The sequence below is a fragment of the Penaeus chinensis genome, unplaced genomic scaffold, assembly GCF_019202785.1.
Source record: "Penaeus chinensis breed Huanghai No. 1 unplaced genomic scaffold, ASM1920278v2 CTG_6288, whole genome shotgun sequence".
In the NCBI taxonomy this organism is placed as follows: Eukaryota; Metazoa; Arthropoda; class Malacostraca; order Decapoda; family Penaeidae; genus Penaeus; species Penaeus chinensis.
In genome coordinates, this window is record NW_025918454.1 from 94,382 (window position 1) to 108,903 (window position 14,522).

Sequence of the window (14,522 nt, forward strand, 5' to 3'; positions counted from 1 at the left end):
TATGTACTTTCTTGCTAGTCGCCATCACATGGCATTTCTGGTATTTTATCTTTGATCCCACTCGCTCACTTTCCTTCGTTACAATATCCAATATTCTCTGAAGTTTTTCTTCACTGTCTGCAATCAAAACAATGTTATCTGCATATCTAAAGTTGTTATAGTTCGTCCCCTCTAAATCGACCCCCTCGCATGCCCTTATTTTATCGAGAGCTTCTTCGCTATACATGTTGAATAAATCTGGTGATAACTCACAGTCTTTCTTTATCTCTACCCAGTCATCCAATTCTCTTTGGAAATTGATGGCAACTTTTTTATCATGGTATAGGCTACTTATTAATTTACGATCTCTTCTATCGATCTCTAGTTTCTCTTGCAATTCTTTCAGTTTATCATACTTTATACAGGTGAACGGCTTCACATAGTTCATATAACATATATACAAGTCTTTTTGTTTTTCAATGGATTTTTCTATTAACATTCTCAAACAGAAAATTGCATTTCTTGTTTCTTTTTCAAATCTATATCCAAACTGTTCATCTGTGTCCCTTTTTCTAATGATTGTTCTATTCCGAGTAAATATTACTCTTAAAACGATTTTCGTTACATAACTCATTAGAATAATGACTCTGTCAACTTTATCATTTATAGTTTCAGATCTTTTGGGTAGGACCGTGAGGATAGACTCGAGTAGTTCCTCAAAAAGGACTTTCGAATCATATACATAATTAACAATATCAACAAGCTCACAATCTTTTAAAGATTGAATTGTTTCAAGAGAAACATAATCATATAGTATTTCATTTTCCATCTCTATCTTTTTTATTGCATGTTTAATCTCTTTACTCGTTATTGGCCCCTCGATCATATATCTCCTCCATGTTGGTCTTTTTATTGTATTCGCTTCTGAATAAAGACTTGTATTATATTCTGTCCACCTTTTCTTAACTTGGTTTAGCTCTATCAACATTTTGTTGTGATCATCTCTTATCTTCTCACGCTGTTCCAGATATTTTTCTCTTCTTGTTCTATACATCTTTTGAATCTTATCGTTATATACCAATTGAATATATATATATATATATATATCTCAGTATTTAGGAATTTTATATCTTTACCTCTTGGTAATTATACAGTTATTCAATAACCGATATATACTGATCGACAGATAATGAAAAAGGTTCACCCCCTCATTGCTATAGAACTTGTCTTTGATTTGCTTGTCATATAATATATATATATCTATATCTATATCTATTATAGTTATATGGAAATATAATAATATTTATATTAATCATACAAATGATTAGTTTCTATATTTACAATATCAGTGAATTCATCCCCAACCTACATTACAAATATATTTCTTAAATCTTTATTATGTTCATGTAATTTATATTACAAGCATATTTATTAAATCTTTATTATATTCATTTCATTTACATTACAAATATATGTTTTTAAATCTTTATTATATTCGTGTCATTTATATTAAATATATGATTTTAAATCTTTTATTATATTCGTGTCATTTATATTAAATATATGTTTTTAAATATTTTAGTGTCATTTATATTAAATATATGATTTTAAATCTTTTATTATATTCGTGTCATTTATATTAAATATATGTTTTTATATCTTTATTATATTCATGTCAATTATATTAAAAATACGTTTCTCAAATCTTTATAATATCTATTTACTTTTCATAATATGAACCCTTAGGACCATAGAGTCATATATATTCATATATTGGATATTCCAGTCATATACTGGATATTCCATTAATATTATATTATCTATTTTTATTTCTTATTATTTTTCATCTGGTATTGGTTATTGTAGAGGTCTGCAATCTGAAAAAAAGAGAAATATTAAAATTGAAAGAATAATATTTATGGTTATATTGCAATAATAATTTATATATATATATATATATATATATATATATATATATATATATTATATTTTTGGCTATGTTTTCATTTTTCTTTACCTGTACTGCATTTGTGATTTCTTTAGGATTTTTATCATCACGAATTCTTACAAATCTTGGAAATCTCAAAGAAATGCCCTTTTCTGGATCAACCTATAAGTATAAAATTAAATATCACCATTAGAAATAATATTTGTTTTTTTTCTAAAATATAACAATATCTCTATTAAATAATTTTAATATTCGTTAAAACATACCAGTCCTACTGCAGCTTTGTATATAGGTGAAAGGGAAAGATCTGCACACTTAATCTCCCAAACTTTCACAGGCTTAAACCAGTGATCAGGACCAGTACCATTTTCATAACTAGAATATAATGAAGAATATATTCATATCAATTTTTTAAAAGAAATATATACTTGTTCAATTCATACCACAGTAAAAATTATTCATTAAAAAATATAAATGATACGGTCTATATAATAACCTAAATACAAACCTATAATTAGTCATTGGTTTTTCTACAATGTATTGTTGGAAAAGGGTAGAACATTCTTGTAAATTTTGTTCTGTAAAACCCGTACCAATCTGAAATGTAAAATTGATATTTCAAATATGAATTTCATACTCATTTGTATATCAATATTGAGGATATTAAGAAAAAACAACATACCTTGCACAAAGACTGGAATTTGTCTTTAGTTTCATCATAGCAAGCTACAAGAAACTTTCCATATTGCCCAGTGCGCTTGCCTTGGCCTAAATAGCCTCCAATGACCACAACATCAATTGTATCCCCCATCTGGAATTGTTACCAGTTAATTTATATATATATATATATATATATATATATATATATATATATATATACATGATTAAATGACAATCGATGTAATATACAAGAACTAACAAGTTTATATATATATGAAAAAAAAAACATGAGACATACTCTATTAAGGTAGTCCTTCTTCAATTTTAACCATTTGTGTGATCGTTTTCCTATATCGTAAATAGCATTCACATCCAGAGATTTGATCATGAGACCCTCACATTTTTCTGAAAATTCACATTTATATATTAGCAATAGTGATTTTGATAATATGTTGATTTATAATATCATGTTTTCCCATGCGAATGGAATAAAGTAGATTCACCTTTAAGGGATTCCTCCATAAATTCTTCAATATCTTCTGTATTAGTGGAGTCCATATTCTTTGCAAAGATAAATCTCCCTTCTTTCTCTTTAAAATTATTTCGTAATAGAGTACGACGTATCTCGAATGACTTCTTGACCAGTGATTCGCCATTCAGATAAAGCAAATCAAAGGGAAATATACATATGTGTACTTTGAGATCCTTTTCATTAACACCCTGATAAGTAAAAAAACATATTTTTTTTAGATTATATTCGAGTTTTATATTTGTAATATTTTATGGGATTTCTATATATGTATATATAATTGTAAAGTTAAATGTATATATTACCTTTCTCTTTCTGGTACTTAGGACTTGGAAGGGTAAGATTTGCTGGTTTTCTTTATCCCAAGCCACAACCTCCGCGTCAATGATACATGATTTAACATCTTTTCCCAATACATTTCTCAAGATGGAAATAACATCGGGATATTTGGTTGTGTTATTTTCTTGATTCCTACTATATATATTGATTGTACCATCATCCTTTAAATGGATCTGTAATATATATATATATATATATACATATATAATATAAACGAATAGATATAAATTTAATTTAAAAAAGGTGGTTATATAAAACAAACTCTAATTTATTAGAAGTAAACATATATATACCTGTGCTCTCTCCCCATCATACTTGAATTCACAAGTAAACTTGACATTCTCAAAACGCTTCAAGACTTCAGAAATTCCAGTAGTAGGATGAGCTAACATCGATTTCAATGGAATTCCAGGGGTAAGGGAGCAGTATTTGGGGAGTTCCTCAATCCCTTCGGTTAAAAGGATTGGTATGATCTTATCATATGAAGGGAATTCACTGAAAATAAGATATAATATATATATATATATATATATATATATATATATATATATATATTAAATATGGATATTTAATATATAGTAACTTGAAAAATATTATATATTAAAATACTGTACCATATAACAACCAATGACACTTTTAAAAGTGCTAACATTTTTTTTTATATAATTAAACATTGATCACAATTCTTACTTGTAGATCGTGCTTAGTATTGTACCGTACTTTTCAAATTGTTTTTTTAACTGTTTTGAACCTATTGTTTTGCCCGCATTAATAATATTCGGTGGATATTTTTGACCTGGAGGTGTAAGGTAGTTAGCTTGGGCTATGGCCTGAAAAAAAATATTTAATATTATAAAAAAGGTTATAATATTAATGTCTAAGACTTTATAAATAATATAATATACAATATTTGGTAATGTTGACTTTGATTAAACCATAAACCCACCTGCAGAACCGACTTCTCGGCCAAACCAATGCGAAGTTTTCCATTGAGAGATCGGACAAGATAACGGGATTCGGAAGCTCGACAGGCAATATATATATCCTTTATCTTGTCAATCTTTTTACCGTGAGCCTGTATGAGGATATAGAATATATCTTGCTTCAATATTATATATATATATATATGTATGTATATAAATGATGTTATATTTAGTTTAAAATATATAAATTTATATAACCTACATCATTGCCAGCTAGAGATGCAATTTCTTTCAGCTGGTCAAAGAGATCTTTTACTGTCAAATTTGGCATATTTGTGATTCTTTCAGTCGAATGGCATTGTTCAGCAACAATACCGAGATCACCTTTCTGTTTTCTATCTTGTTTAATCTTCTCAATACTATGTCTTGAAGCTTGGGCAATTGCTCGCATAAGAATATTTTCTCCTATACCCAGCTCGGTGCCTAAGAAAAAAGAATATACTTGTTGGATATATATATATATATATATATATATATATATATATATATATATTCTATCAATGAATAGATCAAATATTTTATTATTTTTTTATATATTACAAACTTCAACATACCTTCAAAGGCAGGTGCTATTTTATTGAGACATAGGTAGACACAACATAATAAATCATCTGGAGACAAGACAATAACAGATCTGAAGAAATTTGCCAATGTCTCAATAATCTTCAAACGACCGTTTGTTTTTTCAATCAATTTCATAGTGTTGACTAGAGCCATATAAGGTGTCCTGAAATTGTAAATATGTAATTAAACCTCTTAAATATAACCAATAAAAGTGTGTTCATTTACGGTAATATTAAATAATTAACATTATACAAAGGATTCTTACTCTTCACCCTGCTTCCAGAAGGCATCGTTAATGGGATGATAATTGTCCTTAGAAGGATCATAATCTAGCCCAAGTTCCAGCTTGGAGTATTTTTGGGCAGGTGGTTTATTATCATTATCTGGATATCTTTCGGTCTCCTTTTCCTTTTCAATACAATCATTGTTTCGTTTCATGTTTTATATTTTATACAAATAATGAAATCAAAATATTAACTTTTATATAGATATTTATTTAGTTTCAATACTATATTTCTATATAGTCACTTATTTAGTTTCAATACTTTATAGATACTTATTTAGTTTCAATACTTTATAGATACTTATTTAGTTTCAATACTGTATAGACACTTATTTAGTTTCAATACTGTATAGACACTTATTTAGTTTATATACTATATTTCTATATAGATACTTATTTAGTTTCTATACTATATTTCTATATAGATACTTATTTAGTTTCAATACTATATTTCTATATAGATACTTATTTAGTTTCAATACTATATTTCTATATAGATACTTATTTAGTTTCAATACTATATTTCTATATAGATACTTGTTTAGTTTCAATACTAGTTTCAATAATAAATCTATAGAGTAGGTGAATTGTAACGGTCCTTTGATATATTTTTATATGTATATGAATATATTAAATTATATATGGATTTGGATTATGTTTTAGATGATGAATAAGATATGAATATAAATACTCTATAATATACTCATTATATTTATTATATGCCCATGGATAGTATACAATTTATATTTCATTTTTATATATATATATATATATATATATATATATATTGTTGGTATTTAATGATTATATATCGTTGGTATTTAATGAGAATTTTCTAATTTTATCTGACATTCATTACATTTGATAATACACGATGGTATGTTATATTTTTGACACATGGGACATTGAATCATAAATCTTTTACAGTCATAGATACTTGTTGGTATTTTAGGTATATCATAGTGAGAACCATGTGATGTTATTGAAGGTGTACATGTTATCGATTCCATCTGGCAAATTTTACTTTTTCTGGGTAAAGTGTTAGAATGATAATATATAGGGTTTGGTATACGATAAATACTTTTGGGTACATCGTAAGTCGTGTTAGGGGCTATTTGTCTCGGGTCCTTGTATTGTTCGGTATCCTTTGTTTTATAATAATCCTTTTTTTCAGATACCTTCTGTTCATTGGCTGATAGTAACATATAATTATTATTATTTATCTTCCTATTCATATCAATATAAACATGTTCATCAATATCGTCATATATGTGTTCTTGAATTGTATTTCGATTTATATTAGTAGATATATTATCATTCTTAATGATTCCGTTCATATAGACGTGTTCGTCATTCTTGTCGGGAATAATCATTTTAGCATCCATATTTTTATCAAGTTTTGAATACCAGTCTAGCGATTTACTTCCATGCGTAATATTAGGAAGTAAATCGCTTACATCTATATTATCATATACGGTACCTAGACAATTCCTAAATTTGTTATTGTCAATGTCAATGATACTGAAGAGTCGTTTGAGATTAAATATTTTACTTTTCGTATCCTTTTCAGGACAATAATCTATAGACATGGATTTACATAATAACAATGCACAGTTTGTTTCATTTTTCTTGTTAGTAAAACTAAGACTCATATTTTTATTTTTTGCATCAATCAAAATAGGATTATCTGTCGCCTTGGAATATTGAAGATATTTTTCTTTGGATATTAATAGTCTTGCCGCATCCTTTACTAATTGTAAATTTGTATTATTTTGTGTAAGATATTCATAAACTACAATACCGGCTGCAATCGGTAAACTAAAAAATGATAAATCATGTTTAATCAAAATATCCAAGGATAATGATAACTTACATTTTTGTATTAATCTGAGGAGTGTTTTTTTCTTTTTCAAATGTCTATCGCTATATAACTTATTAAAACAACATTTATTCCACAAAAAATCTAATATATATGTAATTGTATCACTAGAGATCTCCTTATTCTTCTTCTTGTATTTTTTATTTAGGTATTTATATTCTTCTTTGGTAATATAGTGCAGATGAAAACATTTCTTAATCATTTCATTTTCTATAGTTCTTATAGTAGCTTTATTCCAGCCTTTATTTAAAATAGCAAATGTTAATATGCTGATTGCATTTTCATGTAATAAATCATCTGTAAAGCAATTTTCATCACCTTTAGTATATGATGTTAATTTCATAACATTGCTTACAGAGTATGTTTTATTATTCTTTAAGAATAACAAATTATCATTACCTTGATTATGGATACAAGTAATGATGAGAGATATTTTATTTTTTATCATTTGTATATCTTGAGTCACATCTTTACCAAAGAATAAGATTTTATAATTGGTATCGAATATAGTGTTTGACATTTTAAATTAAGGAATAAGGTCGTGTTCCTCTTTTAATATTAGTTTAAAAAAAATAAGATTTCAAAGTCGTTTCCCTCTTAATATTATTGCTCTAAAGAACTTTAGAGGATAATTAGCAATATCTGCGATAATATCCGGTAGCCGGTTTCTATCATACGAGTCTATATATAATGTAGTGGAAAGTATATCGCGGGCCTTTAATCCTCGTCCTTGACTTTCGATGATGATTGATTTCAATGCATTATTGTATTGTGTTTTATTTTGATATGAATATTCTTTTCCACCATTATGGATATCATTGACGTTCATATCTCTGACAGTAATATTGTCATTTTTATACACTCTTCCCCTTACAATAGTATTGTTTTCACGGTTGGGTCTAATTTCAATTTTAACAGCAGGGAAGTTTAACAGGTAATCAGCTTTAGATTTACTCAATTTTACATTTATACCCTTTTCTAATAATAATCCTAATGCACAGTATAGTGTTAAACAAAGAGCCTCTTCGGATGCATGTGTTAATACTACTCCATCGTTTCCGTATGAGGATTCAATATTTCTTTCAGACAAATCGTTTCTCGATATTGGATATCCAGCTTCTGTTAGTGCATTCAATAATCCCCCCATTGATGAATAATATATATTTCCATATTCTCTCATTGTTTATATACGAGTGTTATGTTCAAATATATTTGTTTCTTCTTTTATATTCCAACTCTGGTAAAGTATATAAAAACAATTATATCATAATATACAAATATTTTATTTATCTTGATGAATGTTGTATATATATAAAACAAATATATATATATATATATATATATATATATATATATATATATACTTGTTTATTCATATACAATTTCAATTATATATGGGACATTTTTTCAAGTGAATAGTACAATATTTACAAGCAACCATATGTCTACACGGAAGAAGATATAATATATATATATATATATATATATATATATATATATATATTATAACTCATACACATTTTATATATATATATATATATATATATATATATATATATATATTAGTTAATATATATAAATCAAGATGTGATAGGATTAATTATATAATATATATCTTGTCGACAAATGGGACAATACTTCAACTTATAAGTACAATATTCACAGGCAACCATATGTTTACACGGAAGATACATTATACATATATTATTAACCATACATATTTTACATATATGATCTTTCTGAATTTGTTCAAGTAAACTTTCTAGATTATTTGCTCTGGGTAGAGTTTCTTGAGATGCAAGGATTTCCATATTCTCTATATTGGGTAGAGTTTCTTGAGATGCAAGGATTTCCATGTTCTCTATATTGGGTAGAGTTTCTTGAGATGCAAGGATTTCCATATTCTCTATATTGGGTAGAGTTTCTTGAGATGCAAGGATTTCCATATTCTCTATATTGGGTAGAGTTTCTTGTTCTGTTTCAGGTGGAAAATACTCAATAATATCCAGGTCAGGTACAACAAGTGGAGGAAACTCATCAACATGTGGTTCGGGTATAACTTTTATCAGAGTTGAAGGAGGTACGATTATATATGGTTTGTCTATTCCAGATACAGGTACTGAAGATGTAGGGGTTTCACTTGTTTCACACAAATTGCTTAAAACTGATAAACCAGGAGGATATAAGCTTTCTCCCATATTGTTCACAGATGATGATGGGGACTCGATTATAGATCGAATCGACAGAATATATGCATCTTTTGTTTCATTTAATAGACGTCTAATGATGGATGGTGGATCAGGAATATTTGGATTTATCTTTTTAATATCACAAATAAATGGTTCTAACCTTAAATATGGCCAGCCGGTCTCATCAATATGTTTTTTAAGAGTACTTTTAACATCATTTATAGAATATCCCATGAATAATATACATTTGACAATATCTAATTTCATCATTATATCCATATGATCATCATATGATTTATATAATGTAGGATCATATTGATCTTGAATATTGTTAACAAATTTTTTTCCTTTCTTTAAAAGGAGATGGGTACAATTTGGATACCATTTAGCATGTTCATGCCACGGTATATCCTTTTTCTCCCAGTTACCAATAACACCCAAACAGGAAAAGCAACGAACGCGGTCACCCAAACCTTCATAATAGAATCCAGCTTCGGCAAGAGTTTGTGGTTGTGGTTTTTGGTCAAAGCATTTAGGCCAGTTATTGAAGCTCGCTAGTCTCTTTTCTGTTGTAATAAATCTCAACTCATAATGTAAATACATGTGTCTTATGATATCACCTGTGGTATCTTCCGTCTCTGGTATTTCATATATATCTCGATGTAATAGTTTTTTGAAAATGTTCTTCTTTACGATAGGAACATTACTAAATGCTTCCTCATTAATAAGAGGACAACTAGGGGATACACGTTGATGTATTTTTCTTATTATATCGCCTTTTTCAAGGTCTTTTATTTTTATTTCACAAAAGATACATTCAATATGGTCTCCTTCATAATAAAATCCATCAGCAGCTAAATCTATAGGAGATATCCAATCGATATGCCTACCGATAAATGTTTCTAATCGAAACTGCTCCCATTCTAAACCGTAACCCCGGCCAAATGCCTTATTTATCTGAGGCGGCTTAAAAAACTTTTCAATATTTTCAAAGGAATGTAGACTTTGCGCAAACAGACATTCGGGGCTTCTCTCCTTATGAATCTTTATAATATCATCTGATGTTTTGATAGTTTTCAAATCAATTGTTAAATCACAAAAAAAACACTTTATATGATTGTTAATATAATAGAATCCAGCTTTAGCCAGTAGTCTATAGTTGATGGGTAATCTGTAATATCCTTTTGTGATACATTCTTTGAATGTATTCTCTCTGTTCTGAATAAGGATTAACTCTTTATCTCTATTATTATTATTCATCATAAATATGCAGTCAAATGTATATGATAGAGGGTGACTTGTTTCTGTCGTCAAGCATAACTATTTTCATTGATATATATATATATATATATATATATATATATATATAATAGTAGTATATTATCATATACTGCTCAGCATCAAATAATATTTTATTATACGTTTATCAGAAATCGTTTACTCACAGGATATATAAAGTATCATATGTTTTTATCATAAATTTTATATAATAGTTTCAGTCTTTAGGTATGTATATATATATATATATATATATATATATATATATATATATATATATATATGATTCAAACAATGATAACTTTGGATATATATTGGATATGTTCTTGACAAATGGGACATTTACCTAAGGCAAAAATACAATGATCACAAGCAACCATATGTCTACATGGGACATTTATTATACATATACTATTAATCTTACACCTTTTACATATCTCGGTGGCATTTTTTATTTGGGGTAAAGTTTCTTGAGATGATAAAGTTTCCATATTCTCTTCTGCATTGGGTAAAGTTTCTTGAGATGATAAAGTTTCCATATTTTCTGCATTGGGTAAAGTTTCTAGAGATGCAAGGATTTCCATATTTTCTGCATTGGGTAAAGTTTCTAGAGATGCAAGGATTTCCATATTTTCTGCATTGGGTAAAGTTTCTAGAGATGCAAGGATATCCATATTCTCTTCTTCGGGTAAAGTTTCCAGGTCAGGTACAATAAGTGGAGGAAGCTTAGCAATATGCATTTGGGGTACAATAAATGATAAACCAGGAGGATACAAACTTTCTCCCATGTTGTTCACAGATGGAGATGGAGACTCGCTTTTGGATAAAAGCGATTCGATTCTAGATTGATACGATAGAATATATGCATCATTCGTCTTTTTTAATAGACGTTTAATGATGGATAGTGGTTTAGGAGTATTTGTATTTAGAATTTTTATATCGTCAATAAATGGTTCTAACCTTAAGTATGGCCAGCCAGTCTCATCAATGTGTTTCTTAAGAGTATTTTTAACATCATCTCTAGAATAGCCCATATATATTACACATTTGACAATATCCAATTTCATCATTATATCCATAATATCAAATGATTCATATAGTTTAATTTCTAATGAAATTTGATCTTGAATGTTGTCAACAAATTCTACTCCTTTCTTTAAAAGGAGATAGTTACAATCTGGATACCATTTAGCATGTTCATTCCAAGGTATATCCTCTTCCTCCCAATTGCGAATAATACCATTACAATGAAAGCAGTTAACATGGTCACTCAAACCTCTATAATAAAAGCCAGCTTCGGCAAGAGCTTGTGGTTTTTGATGAATACATTCAGGCCAGTTATCAAAACTTGCTAGTCTCTTTTTTTCTGCCATGAAACCTTTTCCAAAAGAAGTAGTATGTCTCAAGAGGCCTTTTATATATGAATTTTTCCTCTCTTGAGATATATACATCTTTCGATCTAACAACATATCGAAAATGGTCTTCTTTACATTTGAAATATTTGATGTTATTTCCCCAGTAACAAAAGGACAACTAGGGGATTGATGTCGATGTTCTTCTTTTAATATATCATCTTTTTCAGAGCCGTTCATTATCGTTTTACAATAAATACACATAACATGGTCTTCTTTTCTCAAAGAAAAAAATCCATCAGCAGCTAAATCTCTAGGTGAGATCCAATCGATCGGCCATTCGATAAATGTCTCTATTCGATAATGCTCATGGTTCAATGATAAACCCTCGGGAAAAGACTTGTGTATTTGAGGCGGTTTATAAAACTTGTCAATATTTTCAAAGGAAAATAAACTTTGCGCAAACAGACATTCTGGGCTTTTCTCTTTATGAATCTTTATAATATCATCTGATGTTCCGATAATATTAGGATCAATTATTAAATCACAAGTAAAGCACTTTATATGATCATTTATATTGAAAAATCCAGCTTTGGCCAATAATATATGGTTGATGGATAATCTATTCGTAGTATATATATTAAATGTATTCACTCTGTTTTGTTCATGACAAAAATGATTAAGGATTAACTCTTTATCCTTATTTGTAAACATCATAAATATCATGATCTATTGCGATCAAATATATGGTAGAGGTTGACTTGTATCTGTCGTCAAGCGCAATAATAAAGCAGTATATATTATATCCCCATTATCAGATAATATTTTTTTATTCCGGTCTTTAGGAATAGTCTTATTTTTATAATACAATATATATATATATATATATATATATATATATATATATATATATATATATATATATATATATATATATATTTCACTATATTATAATGGTTAATATAATCACATACTTTGTATTATATATATGTATATATATATATATATTTCACTATATTGTAATGGTTGATATAAACATATACTTTGTAATATATATATATTTCACTATATTATAATGGTTAATATAAACATATACTTGATTCAACACACAATAGGCTTCGTTATATACTTGATTTCTTTTTGACAAATGAAACAATTCATCATGACAAGAGCACATTCTTCACAAGTAACCATATGGTGACATGGAAGATACAATATACATACACGACTAATCTTACACTTTTTACATATGTGATAATTCTCGGCATTATTTGCTTCGGGAACAGCTTCTAGAGATGCAGGGGTTTCCATGTTTTCTGCATTGGGTAAAGTTGCTTGAGATATATGAATCTCAGTATTCTCTTTTTCAGGTGTAAGAGGCACAATCGTATCTGATATATTAAATACTGGAAATGTAGGGGTTTCACTTATTTCATACAAGTTGCTTAAAGATAATAATCCAGGAGGATACAAACATTTTCCCGTATCATTTACAGATGGAGATGGAAACTCGCTTCTGGATAGATGAGATTCGATTATAGATCGAATCGACAGCATATATGGATCTTTCGTCTCATTTAATAGACGTTTCATGATGGATGATGGATTAACATTATATGTGATATTATTATATTTCATTATGTCATAAAGAAATGGTTCTATGCTTAAATATGGCCAGCCGGTCTCATTAATATGAATATCAAGAGTATGTTTAACATCATTTATATGATATCCTAACATTATTACACATTTAACAATATCCAATTCCATCAATTTATCCATTGGTTCCATGTCTTCATTTTTTGATCGAATTAGTTCATTTTCTAATTTCATTTGTTCTCGAACGTATTCAACAAATGAATGTCCTTTCTTTATAAGGAGATAGTTACAATTTGGATACCATTTAGCATGTTCATGCCACGGTATATCTTTTTTCTCCCAATTGTGAATAACACCACTACAGTGAAAGCAGTGAACATGGTCATAGAGACCTTTATAATAAAATCCAGCTTCGGCAAGTGCTTCTGGTTCTTGCTTAACATTGTCAGGCCAATTATGGAAGCTTGCTAGTCTCTCTTTTTTTTTCGTGAAATTTTTATCAAAAGAAATACAGTGTTCTAAGAGGTTATCAATTTTTGATTCATTCTTTTTTGGAATAATGTGTGTCTTTTTCCCTGGCAGTTTATAAAAAATGTTACACCTTCTATTAGGAATATTTAATGTTGTTTTCCCAGTAACAAAAGGACAATCAGGGGATATATGTCGATGTACTTCTCTTACTATATCACCTTTTTTAAGACTGCATATTTTTTTTTGGCAAAAGACACATTCAACAAGGTCCCTTCTTTTTGTATAAAGAAATCCATTAGCAGCTAATTCTGTAGGAGATATCCAATCAATTGGCCAATCGATAAATGTCTCTAATCGTACCTCCTCATGCATATATGGATATGTCAAATCGGGTCTTAATGGATAATAAGTCTTGCATATTGTAGGTGGTTGATAATATTGGTCAATATTTTCAAAGGAATATAAATTT

General features: G+C 28.3%; 1 protein-coding gene across 1 annotated transcript; it reads right to left on the reverse strand.

Moving 5' to 3' along the window:
• Positions 1–1,805: 1,805 nt before the first annotated feature.
• LOC125024831 (DNA ligase 1-like) lies at positions 1,806–13,962 on the reverse strand. Its single transcript, XM_047612595.1, has 19 exons — positions 13,884–13,962; positions 13,222–13,389; positions 11,908–12,009; positions 9,827–9,919; positions 9,183–9,283; positions 5,268–5,347; positions 4,993–5,165; positions 4,641–4,861; positions 4,402–4,530; positions 4,146–4,285; positions 3,749–3,950; positions 3,422–3,628; positions 3,091–3,307; positions 2,886–2,992; positions 2,610–2,738; positions 2,436–2,524; positions 2,194–2,302; positions 1,997–2,089; positions 1,806–1,856 (listed from the first exon to the last, which is right to left on the reverse strand). The coding sequence occupies exons 1-19, from the start codon at positions 13,960–13,962 to the stop codon at positions 1,806–1,808; spliced, it is 2,490 nt and encodes an 829-aa protein (XP_047468551.1).
• Between the last annotated feature and the right edge of the window lie 560 nt (positions 13,963–14,522).